Source organism: Notechis scutatus, chromosome 3 (assembly GCF_049901735.1).
Source record: "Notechis scutatus isolate UNSWTSFEM ecotype Mainland chromosome 3, rNotScu1.2, whole genome shotgun sequence".
In the NCBI taxonomy this organism is placed as follows: domain Eukaryota; kingdom Metazoa; phylum Chordata; class Lepidosauria; order Squamata; family Elapidae; genus Notechis; species Notechis scutatus.
Window position 1 is genome coordinate 167,756,850 of NC_142011.1, and position 13,657 is coordinate 167,770,506.

General features: G+C 36.5%; 1 protein-coding gene across 2 annotated transcripts in view; it reads left to right on the top strand.

Annotated features, from left to right (window-relative positions):
• Nucleotides 1–13,657, top strand: part of SPIDR (scaffold protein involved in DNA repair) — a 204,410-nt gene that overhangs the window by 188,613 nt on the left and 2,140 nt on the right. The window contains exons 16-17 of one of the 2 annotated variants that reach the window (XM_087961704.1): nucleotides 2,042–2,194; nucleotides 4,926–5,019. In XM_087961704.1, coding sequence (XP_087817830.1) covers nucleotides 2,042–2,194; nucleotides 4,926–5,019 — 247 coding nt within the window. The remainder of the gene's footprint in view (nucleotides 1–2,041; nucleotides 2,195–4,925; nucleotides 5,020–13,657) is intronic. The other variant, XR_015748893.1, reaches the window with a different exon arrangement.

Consider the following 13,657-nt stretch of genomic DNA (forward strand, 5'->3'; position numbering starts at 1 on the left):
TGACTTTGTTCTCCAGCTAATGTCCCGTCAAGTTCATCACTTTCAACTGCCTAGAAAAGTGAGAGCTGGTGGTTTCTGCAACAGAGGCGAGAGAGAGACAGAGACAATAAAGAATATTGTCAATAAGTAGTTTTGTATCCCATTGATCAACCAGGGTGTTGATGGTATTGTTGACAGATGAGGTAGAAAATTCCCTAAGTGGATTGAGGAAACTCCATTTTCATAAGGTTTTTGGTTCAGGCTATTTTAACTAGTTCTGCACTCTTGCCAGGTGCTCATGTCACATACCAGGTCCGACTTTCATTCATAATTAAATGCTGGATAATGTGTTTAACTAGCAACTAACTTAGCAATCAACTGCAGGATTTATCATTATAAGACTCAACGTCTCTTACTTTGAAATTTTTGGTTAGGCAGCAAACTGAAAAAGATGTGAGAAAGCAATCAATCTGCCTTTCCTTTATAATGGTCAAACTGCCCTCTTCCACAGGATTATCCGATGGTTACTTTTTCATAGTTTTCATTACCATCCACATAGTTCTCCAGATCTCTCCTAATACAAAGATAAACATTGCACAATAAAAGGGAGTTTCTTCAGCCCCTGGACTCATTTTTTAGCCCCAAATTAAAAAGATACCTGGCATTTGGACATTTCAGTACATTAAGAATAGAGGGCCAAATCTTATTTTCTGTTATTTTTGCTGTGTTTGTTAATTAAAAGATGCCCATTAGCATGCCCATTCTTTTCTTGACAAGTGGAAAAGCTTTGAAAGCATCTTATTTTCTAAATAAGGTGACTTTCCTACATCTAGGACATTTCTTCCAACAAAAAATAGAAAGGGATGATGACTCAAAAGGAAGAAGGGACTAAATAATAAGAAAAGATAGAGGCTATATTTTAGAGTTTTATAATGACAATGGAATGGAAACCAGTGGAACTGTTGTTAACAAATTTGAAGAAGCAATCCTTCTTTTCATGCTTTCCACTGCTTAATCTTTATTGATTTAATGGCATACTAGCATACTTCAAGTTGTTGCTGAGAATACTTGATATGTAATAATTCAATCTGCACCTGTAAACCAGTTTGCTGTGTTGCATATCCAGTCCAGTGGTATCAAATGGGAAGGAAATGTAAGGAATTATGCACCATAATAAGTTTTATTGTCTATATTATAGCTGCTTATCTCACTTTTGGAATATGGTCGTTGTTGTTAACAGTATTCCATCTTATAATCTAAGTTGTTTCTCTAAATATAATGGCCCAAGCCTAACTTTTATTTTAAATAATAAATCATGTTTGTAGATATTTCAATGAAGAGCTACTGGTTAAGACATCAGGCTAAAAACCAGGGGACTACAAGTTTTAGTCCCACCTTTGGCACAAAGCTAACTGGGTGACCTTGGGTTACTCACTTTCTCTTAGCACTAGGAAAAAGGCAGTGGCAAAGGACTTCTGAAAAACCTTTCCAAGAAAATCGCAGAGACTTGTTCAGGCAGTCTCCAAGAATCAAGCACCATTGAATGGAAGGGAGGGAAAAGTATCTGGAGAGAGTTTCTACCATACTACTAGCATCAATGCCAGTACTTTAGCTAACACTACTTGAGAAGAAAAAAATTAAATTCTAATCATGTTCAATATAAGCTATTTGGTCATTGTTGGCTATCAACCTCTGGCCTAACTGCACAAACCTCTTACCCTGCTTCCAGAACTGAATCATCCAGGTGACACTCCTCTGGGCAAAGATTTGACTATCTTGTTTTGGGGAGCAGAGTGCAACATGTGAATAACTTTGGAATAATTCCCAACCCACCATTAAAAGATAAAAAAAATTCAATGTGCAGCCAATTTCCTTTCTAAATAAAACCAGGCTAGTGGATGCTGGTAGTCTATTAAACAAGAATAGAGTACTCATTTGAATAAATCAGACTAAAACAAGCTTACTGAAATGCTTGCAGGAATTTGTCTTTATTGGCTTAGATAATTAACATGGCCACTTTTTTCTTTGTTACTGTAACTTATCAAAATGTCTTTGTTGGCAGGTAAGATTATTTGCATTGAACGTACCGTTCTCTTGCTACAAAAGCCCCTTTTGTATAGGGCTGCTGGTGCTGACATCACTGAACTGACTGGTCCTGTCAAACTAGATTATCTGGATTCTACTACTCAAATCAATTCTATTTGTACTGTAAGAGGTTTGTAACTATATTTTTATTTGAAATCTTAATACTAACTGTTCTTTTGTCTGTTTTCCAAAGGTGTATGACAAATTATATTCCTCATCTCTTTTTTCTTTAATTAATAATTTCCATTTGAAGAAATTACAGTTGACACCTCTGGTGCAGTAGCAGATTATAAAAATGGCAACAATACTTTTTGTAATAGTTATTCAGTTGGCATTTTGTGAGTGCCATTATATTGGATAGTGACCTCACAAATGATCCTGGACTGCAGAGTCTGGGGCTTGGATAACCATTTATATAATGGGATGATTGCAAAGTTAAATTGGGAGATGCCTATATGTACCGCCTTGAGAACCTGGGAAGAAAATTGGGGTATATGTTCTGCTTTGGCTTACATTTCTTACTTTATCTGGTCTTTCATCATGATTGAAGGTTTTTTTAAACTCATTGTAAAGCTTAAACTGTATATAAAAATAATATATACACACTTTGCTTTTTTTTACTACTCTGAATTAATTAAATTACACATTCCTGCACTGATGCCTAGTACAGGTAGTCCTCGATTTACAACTGTTCTTACAAAGATTGCAGCATCGCCATGGTGACATGATCAAAATCCAGATGTTTGTCAATTGACTTATATTTATGACTGTTGCAGAGTCCTAGGGTCATTTGGTCACCTTTTGCTAAATTCTGACAAGCAAAGTCAATGGGGAAGCGAGATTCACTTAACAACTGTGTTACTGACTTAATAACTGCAGTGATTCATTTAACAATGTGGTAAGAAACGTTTTAAAGTGGGGCAAAATTCATTTAACAAATGTCTTACTTAGCTTACAGAATTTTTGGTCAATTGTGGTCGTAAGTCAAGGACTACCTGTATATAGGATTATTGCCAGTCCCGTTTTTCCTAATAATTTTATTTATCCAAAGACAAGTATGTTACTCAACCCCTCAGGGCTTTCTGGGCAATTTGTTTTGACACTGTAGGATTGACAGTTGTAATCCATTTATTTGCAGGTGTTTTAAGATACCTCATTTATATGTTTTGCTTGTAAACATTAATGTTTATTGTTTGGCTCAGCAAACTGCTATTGTTCTAAATCTTTTTACTAGCCTTCCCATAAAATACCCATCTCACTTGATTTATAACACTAAACAACAATGCTAGTAAAGTGATCCAAATATCTAACTGACCTTCAGTTCTTTAAGGTTTCTAGTCACGTATATGCCTTGGGAGAACATACTTGAATCTCAGTTACCTGAATATAAATAGAGAATAATTCGTGGTGTTAAACCAACGTAAATGCTTTTTAAAAACTCTGTCATGTCTGTTTTTCTTCTTCACTTTGGTTTGTTTTCAGATTAAAGTAATAGCTATCTTTAGGCAAGTATATCAGAACTTCATAAAATGAGACATGGAAATCCTTTTGTTCAAATGACTTCTCTAAAGCAGGGGTCCCCAACCGCCGGTCCGCGGACGGTACCGGGCCGCTGAACAACCCTTACCGGGCCGCTGGTTGCTGGGCGCCGCCATCTTTTTTGTAAAAAGCGCTTCTGGTGAGCTTTTCCGGGTAGAAAGCTCACCGGGCGCTGTTTGTCATAAAGATGGCGGCGCCAGCGCTTCGGTGAGCTTTTCCGGGTGAAAGCCATTTCTACCGAAAAGCTCACCAGAGAACATGTGCCGCCATCTTTTGAAACAGCTGCTCGGTGACGCCACCGGAAGCGCCTTTTAGTCATAAAAGATGGCGGCGCCCAGTTGACGCCGATACCGGGCGCGCGCCCAGCTGATGTCGGAACCGGGCAGCGGCGTCGAAAAGGTTGGGGATCCCTGCTCTAAAGGATGAGACAAATAGCAATAGAACTTAGACTTGCATACTACTTCATAGTGCTTTACAGCCCTCTCTAAGCAGTTTACAGAGTCAGCATATTATCCCCAACAATCTGGGTCCTCGTTTTACTGACCTTGGAAGGATGGAAGGCTGAATCAACCTTGAATCAGTGAGAATCAAATTGATGGCAGTTGGGAGCAATTCTGTATTCTAATTACTTCACCATCATGGCTTATCAATTTATGGAATAAATTTAGGAAATGTCATTAATTATAATTCCCTTTTTCATCCATACCAGAAAACTGTTTAATAGCTCTAGACCAAAGGTGTCAAACTCACATCATCACGGCGACGTCACGTGACATATCAGGACATTTTCCCCCTTCGCTAAATCTGGCGTGGGCATGGTCAGTGTGTGACGCATCCAGCCTGTAGGCTGGGAATTTGACAGCCCTGCTTTAGACAAGCCAGAATATTTAATCATTATTTAAATTTGACTTCATGCCCTGGTATTGTTAATCAGAATTTTCTGGTTCAAAGGAGGTCTGGTTTGTTGACTTTTACTATGAAGACAGAAACTAAGGGAGGCAGAATTCACTAGCAAAAAAATATTAATTTCTTAGCTTATTAAATTGGCTATATTATCACTCAAATGTGTTTGAAAACATTTCCTCTTTGATATAGAAAGAGAGAAATTAGAAAAATAATAAAACATAGGTTACAGCTTTTGTAATACTTAGGGGAGCAACTAGGATTGGATTGCAATTAATTCTCAAATCAATGGAAATCTAAATATTGCTAATTATACATATAAAAAGCAGAAGAAAGGGTATTTCCAAACAGACATTATTTTAAAGGCATTCAAAGTCAAGATATACTAAATTTTGCAAATTATTTTACCTTTTTTTCAGGTACTGTAGTTGGCATTAATGAGAGAACTGCTTTCTCTTGGCCTATATGTAACAGATGTGGCAATGAAAAAATAGATCAGCATCAACAAGACAAGTAAGAACATGTTGGATTAACTGGCATATTGATGATCCAGTAGGTTAGGGGTGTCAAACTTGCGGCGTCACGTTGTCATGTGATGTATTGCAACTTTTTCCCCCTTTGCTAAAATGAGGGTGGGGGTGGGGGTGGCCAGTGCATGACACATCCAGCCCACAAGTTTGACACCTCTGCAGTAGGTATTCACATACAAAGTCTTACTTTAGTTGACATTGAGGTTCATCACCAAAAGAAATGGAATAGTTCTGGAATAAAAAGTCTTCAATGTTATTTTGGGCAATTTGTATCCTGTGCGTCGATCTATTTTTGGTCCAGATTTTATAGCAACATTGTCTAATTTCATCCAGAGGTGGAAAATTATTATTAAGAAAATAATTTAAATGACACATTTCATATATCAAACAATCTCTAATTTCTTTATTTTAATTTCCTTTGACTTTATACCAGTAGTAGCATAACATATCATTAAAGGAAGGGAAAAACTGTGATTCTCATAAACAACAAAACTTTGGAAATCATGTAAATTGGCAAAGATTCAGGTACAAGATTTGTAGCCTGGAAAGACTTTTCAGGAATTGCTCCAACTCCTTAAACCTTGAACAGTAGTTGTCATCAGCTTGTCTTATATTAGTGATTTGAGAAGAAGGAGAACTTCATGCCATGCATACTCAACCATGTCCCTCTCATTTGTCTTTTTTCTAAGTTAAAGAATCCAAATTTTTCTAGTTTTTTTCTGATAAGAAAAGTGTTGGAGCCTTCTGTTCATTTGGCCTGTCCTCTTCCAAATCTTTTCCAGTTCTATCTTTTTCCATATATGGCAACCAGAACTGTGTGCAGTATTTGAGATGCACTATAGATTTATGATATGGATGTTATGTGGGCAGTTGTATTTCCAGTCTTTCTTACTGAACCTAGCATGGAATTTGTCTTTTTCCCAGCTGCCATACATCGAGCTGATACCTTCATTAAATTAAATGTTACCCAATATCTTTTTCCTAGTTGGTTATATAGGCAACTCAGATACCATTAGTATTTATATAAAATGGAGAGGGTGTATGTGTTTCAGTATGTATATGTTCACTTATTTAAATTGAATTGCAGTTGCTATTTGTTTGGTAATTTTTCCAGTTTAAAGAAATTTAATTTTAAAAATAGTTTAAAAAGAACCAGTTTGATGTAGCAATTAGGGTGCTGTCCTAAGAAAACAGGAGACCAGGAGTGCTAGTTTTGCCTCAAAGTTGGCTGCGTGTCTCAGCCCAATCTCCCTTTACAGGGCAGTTATTTTGGGAAAATAGGAGGAGGAAGGAGTATTATGTATGTTCCCCACATTAACTTACTTATAAAGTAATAATAGTGGCATAAAAATCTTAAAAATAAACAAAATGAAAATCATCCTTGAGCACTTCACAGTCATTTTAGGAGCTTTGGTAGCACAGTGGTTAGAGTTTAGTACTACAAGCTACTCCTACTGCAATTTGGCAGATTGAATCCCACCAGGCTCAAGGTTGACTCAGCCTTCCATCCTTCCGAGGTGGGTAAAATGAAGACCCAAATTGTTGGGGGCAATATGCTGACTCTGTAAACCACTTTGAGAGGGCTGTAAAGCACTATAAAGTGGTGTATAAGTCTAAGTGCTATTGCTATTGCTATTTTGAACAGTTTGGTATCATCCACAAACTTGATCAGATCATTGCTTACTTATCCCTAAGTCAACATCATTTATCAACAAGTTGGGAAAAGCCTAATTATCAGTTCTTGAGGGATGCCAATTCTTACTTCTTCCATTGAGAAAGTCATGCCTTTATTTGAGCTATTAAGTTTTCTGTTTTGTTTTAGCATTTAGCAATTCATAAAAATGGTCCTTCATCCCATTACATTTCCTCAAGATCCTTTGATGAGGAGCCTTGTATTCTTCACAGTTTCAAACAGACTGACAATGTCAACAGGTCATCTCTATCCTCATGCCTGTTGACACTGAAAAACCTCTAGAAGATTGGAAAAACTGCAAAACATACTTATTTTCTTTCAGCAAAGCTTGTTCTTCAATGCTCTTAATGTGGAATGAGAGCAATTGTACTTATCACTCACCAGTTTGATAAGAACTGATGTTAAGCTGACTGGCCTATAATATCCTCATCTTGTCAGCTCTCTTTTTAAAAAAGTAACGTTGATTGCACAACAGTTGCACTGTTGTTGATTCTTCTGGAGCCTAGCCCAATTTGAAGGATATTTTTCTTTGCAAATGTGAAGAAATGTCAAATTGGAATTATTTAATGATTCTTAGGGGATGCCATCATGACCCGCATGTCAAGATACCCTAGAATGCTTCTTATAATTAAATCTTACTTGTTTATTCTACAAATCAGCATTGAAACAAGAGTACAAGATAGCATCCAAGAACAGTAAGAGCGTCTCTATATTGTCATAACTAGAGTTATTATTAAAATAACATTGTAATTATAGGTCCAATAAAAATACAATTCATACAGGTGAAACTCAAAAAATTAGAATATAGTGCAAAAGTTCATTTATTTCAGTAATGCAATTTAAAAGGTGAACCTAATATATGAGATAGACCCATTACATGCAAAGCAAGATAGTTCAAGCTGTGATGTGGCATAATTGAGATGATTATGGCTTATAGCTCATGAAAACCCCAAATCCACAATCTCAGAAAATTAGAATATTGTGAAAAGGTTCAACATTTTAGGCTCAAAGTGTCCCACTCTAATCAGAGAATTAAGCCATAACACCTGTAAGGGGTTCCTGAGCCTTTAAATGGTTTCTCAGTCTGGTTCAGTAGGAAGCACAATCATGAGAAAGACCGCTGACTGACAGTTGTGCAGAAAACCATCATTGACACCCTCCATAAGGAGGGAAAGCCTCAAAAGGTAATTGCAAAAGAAGTTGGATGTTCCCAAAGTGCTGTATCAACGCACATTAATAGAAAGTTATGTGGAAGGGAAAAATGTAGAAGAAAAAGGTGCACAAGCAGCAGGGATGACCGCAGCCTGGAGAGGATTGTCAGGAAAAGGCCATTCAAAAGTGTTGGGGACTTTCACAAGGAGTGGACGGAGGCTGGAGTCAGTGCATCAAGAGCCACCACACACAGATGGATCCTGGACATGGGCTTCAGATATTGTATTCCTCTTGTCAAGCTGCTCCTGAAAAACAAACAACGTCAGAAACGTCTTACCTGGGCTAAAGAAAAACAGAACTGGTCTGTTGCTCAGTGGTCCAAAGTCCTCTTTTCTGATGAGAGCAACTTTTGCATCTCATTTGGAAACCAAGGACCCAGAGTCTGGAGGAGGAAGAATGGAGAGGCACACACTGCAAGATGGTTGAAGTCCAGTGTGAAGTTTCCACAGTCTGTGTTGATTTGGGGAGCCATGTCATCTGCTGCTGTTGGTCCACTGTGCTTCATTAAGTCCAGGGTCAACGCAGCCGTCTACCAGGAGATTTTGGAGCACTTCATGCTTCCTTCCGCAGACGAGCTTTATGGGGATGCTGCCTTCATTTTCCAACAGGACTTGGCACCTGCCCACACTGCCAAAAGCACCAAAACCTGGTTCAGTGACCATGGGATTACTGTGCTTGATTGGCCAGCAAACTCACCTGACCTGAACCCCATACAGAATCGATGGGGCATTGCCAAGAGAAAGATGAGAGACATGAGACCGAACAATGCAGAAGAGCTGAAGGCCGCTACTGAAGCATCCTGGTCTTCAATAACACCTCAGCAATGCCACAGGCTGATAGCTTCCATGCCACGCCGCATTGAGGCAGTAATTGTTGCAAAAGGGGCCCAAACCAAGTACTGAGTACATATGCATGCTTATACTTTTCAGAGGTCCGATATCGTTCTATGTACAATCCTTGTTTTATTGATTGCATGTAATATTCTAATTTTCTGAGATTGTGGATTTGGGGGTAAGTCAATCATCACAATTATGATAAATCACGGCTTGAACTATCTTGCTTTGCATATAATGAGTCTATCTCATATATTAGTTTCACCTTTTAAGTTGCATTATTGAAATAAATGAACTTTTGCACGATATTCTAATTTTTTGAGTTTCACCTGTATGTGAATTTAGTATTCAAATTTTGTCAGTGACTTTTTTAAGAAGAGTAATTGACTATAGCATAGTGCATCAATTGTTCAATGATAAATTATTTATTAATTTTTGATTTAGCAGCTAAGAGTAAATAGTACAGTAAATATTCTTTTTAAATTTAGGGTTAGCACCCTAAAAGTATTTAATATATGTAAACCTAATTTTGATGTCTAACCTATGTTTTTACATATTATTCTGACTTCTTCAAATACTTTTCTCCTAGAACATCTTCATGTGTTACCTTAATTTATTTATGTTATTCTGATTTCTCCCCAGAAAAGTAAAAAAACCTGTCAGGTACCTGTTTTTCTTCCAGATATTGGCATCTGCCCTATTCTGAATTTGATGCTAGGCTTTTCCTCAGAGATAAATTTAAAAGCTGCTGTGCCATCTTTTTTGATGTCATGTAACAACTCCTCTCTCATACAGATTTAGCTTGTTCCAAATAGTTGCCTGATAACCAGTAAATCTAAATCTCTTACACAAGCTTGACCAAATGTGGAGACCACTGTGCTCTTCTTTTTGTAGTTGATTTTCTGTATGGAAGAAATAGTATTTCTCACAATACTATCTTGGCAATCCTGGACTTTAGTAATCTATCTAGCAGCTTAAAAGAGTTCCAGGGTGGTTCACTTAGTTTTTTTATGTTGTTAATGCTAATGTAGTCTATGGCTACTACTTTTACACCAGTATTATCCACATGTGCATGACAAATCAAACTAATTTCGCCCACAATCAAAAGTCGTCTTCTTATTATCATAGATAATAATTGGGTTCATTGCTGTCCTTAACTCTTGTTCTCCCTGACCATACGGGAGCTGTCATTCTGGGAGTAGGACAAAGCTGTCATATCCCAGGAAGTTTCATCCACATACTTTCATGGCTGTCTAATATCTGCAGTGGTTTCAAGAAAACAGATTAGCTTCATGAAAGCCAGGAATGCAGGAATGAATCATGACTTGTGCTTAGCTGGCTGGTACATTTAACTCTCTGTGGAGCAAACTGGAAAATAACTTCTGCCTTGGCTTTCTATCTTCATCCTACTTACTGTTAATAACTTGGATTCTTTTTCTTTTAACAACTGTTACACTTTTATAGAGTCTGTACCCATTTTCCTCAAGTTTTTTCTAAGTTAATCTTGCTACTTAGCTTTGAAAGTGGGAGGTCAGTTATGTGCTTCATCCCCCTTTTAATTTTGTCATAAAATTATCCCATTCCAATTAACTTGTTCTGCTTCTGAGCTCCAAGCATTTCTCCTCTTCGGAAAGACTCCTGGCTGGGACTTCCTATTGGCTAAGGAATACTACAAAGCCAATAGCGAATCTCTTGTTCAGTGACTCAGTTGAAACCCCTTCCTCTCAGACTATGTGCTCAGAGTGCAAGTAAACACATACCCAGCAACAAGGGGGTGAGGGAATCAGTCTCACTCCATTAACAAAGACCCTTCCTTACAAATAATTGATCAGCTCTCCAAATTCATTAGCTTCCTTACAAAACTGTTTCTGGCCTGCTGATGAGCTCCCAACTGGAAGGGTTATAAAATCATAAAGAGTGCCTTTTTAAAAATTAAAGTGATTTAGAGAATAGGTTTTGTGACAGTCACAGAATAGAGAATTCAGATTCAATCTTACTGGGAACAAGATGTCTCATAATTTTTTTGGTTGCAGTCTATTCTTGGCATCACAGTGAAAGCGATGGAGGTAGATTTTAAGAGACCAGCTGCACTAGAATCCTTTTGCCTTTCAACTGTTCCATTTCAATTGGTCAATACTAGAATTACTATGTAATTATGATTATGTACAGTTAAGTCAGGGCTGACTTAGTAACCTCATAGGTTTTTTTCCATGAAGCCTTCCCTCAACCTGGTCCTTCTGATTTTCCAGCACAGCACCCACTACTGCTGTAATTGAGTCCATCCACCTTGTTGCTGGTCATACATTTTTCTCTTCTACGTTCCCAGTATTATGTTTGCATCGTGTACCCAAATATAATAATTTGAATTGGGTCATTTGTGCCATTGATTTGTTTTATGATCCATTTGTGTGTGTTTTTTGATTATCTATGATATTGCCAGGACTCTTCTCCAACACTAGCATTCAAAGTATCAATATTCTTTTGTCCTACTTCTTGACTGTACAACTTTTATTTACACTGTCACAAGAAAAACTAGATACAGCCATATCATGGCATCAGAGTGTCTAATTCTAAGACTGGTTGATGTATTTATTGTCATTATTTTTTTCTGTTTCAACATGTTCCATCCATATTGTGGCTTTGTGATCTTGTAAAGGTTTCTTATGAGGACTGTAAGATATTCTGGGGTTCCTATTTTCCTAAGCACATCCCACAGTTTGACAAGTTTGACATAAGTGAAATATTTCTATAATACATAAACCATGTATTGACTTCTTTTTAGTATTGTTTGGCTTTTTCAATTATCCAGCATGAATCAGAACTAATGTCTCTTTGTCCCTCAGCCTTCCCACATAAAGCTCTAATCAATATTAGATAACTCTTAAAAATTTACAGATTTTTTTTTATTGCTTGCCAAGTTTATGTAGATACTTTATCAAATCCTGAAGTCTTCCAAATTGATAATGATTGGAGTGTTGATATAACTTCATATTCTAATACTAGACGTTTTTATAAGTAGGAAATATATCCTACTTTGATATATTAACATCTCTACTATCTTGGATATTGACATCTCTACTGAATTACAGTATACTCTTTCCGTCTTTGCTCAATGTTCTTTGAATCAATTACTACTGTCCATTTGTATTTTTTAGCAAGTTTGGAACTTCCATCTGGATTTGGAGATTTTTTTAGAAGACTTCTCTTGTTTTCCATGTTTCTTTCCATTTTCAGTATCTTTATAAGGTTGTAGTACTACTTCTTGTCTCTCTCGACAGCTTTCAGAAGTTCATTTTAAATTATTTCCTATTTGGCCTTCTTGGCTTTAGCATCTTTTCTTGTTGACAAATTCTACTGTCTACTGTGACATCCAGTTTATTTTTTCTGTTTCCTGTTCTTTGCCATCTTTTTTCTTAGCAACTTTTATTTTGTTCCACATTTCTATACTTCCTTATCAATGAGATTCAGGATTTAAAAATGATCCCTGATGTTTTCCTTGAAAATCCTGGATGAAACTTTCTTCTTCTGCAGTTAGCTTGAATTGGATTTTGCATACAATTATGAGCACATCATGTTCTTTTTCACAATTAGCTCCTGGCCATATCTTTGTTGTTATAACTAAGGAATTCCATCACCTTGTACCAATAATACAGTCAATTTGATTTCTCTGTATTTTGTCTAAGTTATGTCCATTATAGATAGTTATCATAGAAATCACTGGACTAACTGACATTGTTAAATTATTCTCTGTTTTTATTTCTTAGGCCATACAATTCAATTATGTATCCCTCTTTAATATTTCCAGTGTTGGCATGGCAATCTCCAACCACAAACAACTTGCTTAAATATTCTGTTAAGTTCAAATTGAACTTGATCATAAATCATACCAACTTCTTCTTCTGCATGAGTGCTTGGAATATAACGTGGGTAACCATCATATTTAAAAACTTTTCACAAAGTCTAATAGGTATTATTATGAAATTGATTGTATTATATCCAAGTAGCATCTTTGCTACTATAGCCTTCATGATAATGAAAGCAATGCTGTTCTTTCCTTAGTTTTGATCTCCTGAGTTACATTAAAAAGTTACTGTATATCTTGTAAGAATATGATGTCTCAGTTTGTTTTTTGTTTTTTTTTTCCTAATCCTTTTTTTTCCTTTTCCTTTTTGTCTCTTAATTCAGAAATCAACAATTTTTTTTTTCAATGAAAGGTACATTAGCTCCTAAAGAAAGAAGAGTCTTGCAAGATATTGGCACTTTCATTGAGGTCTTGTAATAATTATGAGATTTTCACTTTCACTAACTTTTAAAATTGCACTTAAATTTTAATGCCAGGATAACTATGGACACTGTTCATACTGTAGGCTTGTGCATAGTGATGCATGGTTTATTGTAGTGATCGTATAGAAACTTTACTGGATTTATTTATTTTTTGCTAAAGAATAGGATAATCTTTTAAAAATAAGCTAGCACAAACTTTCTAATCAACTATAGTTGATTGTTAATAAGTATAAAGCAGGGGATTAGCAGAGCAGGATTGGTAGTATTGTGTATTTTACTGTTTTCACAGCTTTTAATTCTGCCAGATGTACATTATATGCTCCTTTCCAAGCCAGGTTTTTTAAAAAAAATCTCCCTGTAATCTTTTGAATAGTTTTCAGAAATGGTTAAAATTATTGTCATTTGATCAAAACAACTGATAAATTGTCAAAGGTTAAAATCTTCACTTATATGTTTTTCCTAGTATTGGCACTGGAACATAAAGTTGATAATCTCGTGTTTTCTTCATTATCTTTTATCTCATCTCTTACAGCAGGGGTCCCCAACCACCGGTCCAGCGGACCGGTACCGTCCGCTGGAACAACTCCTACCCGGGCCAT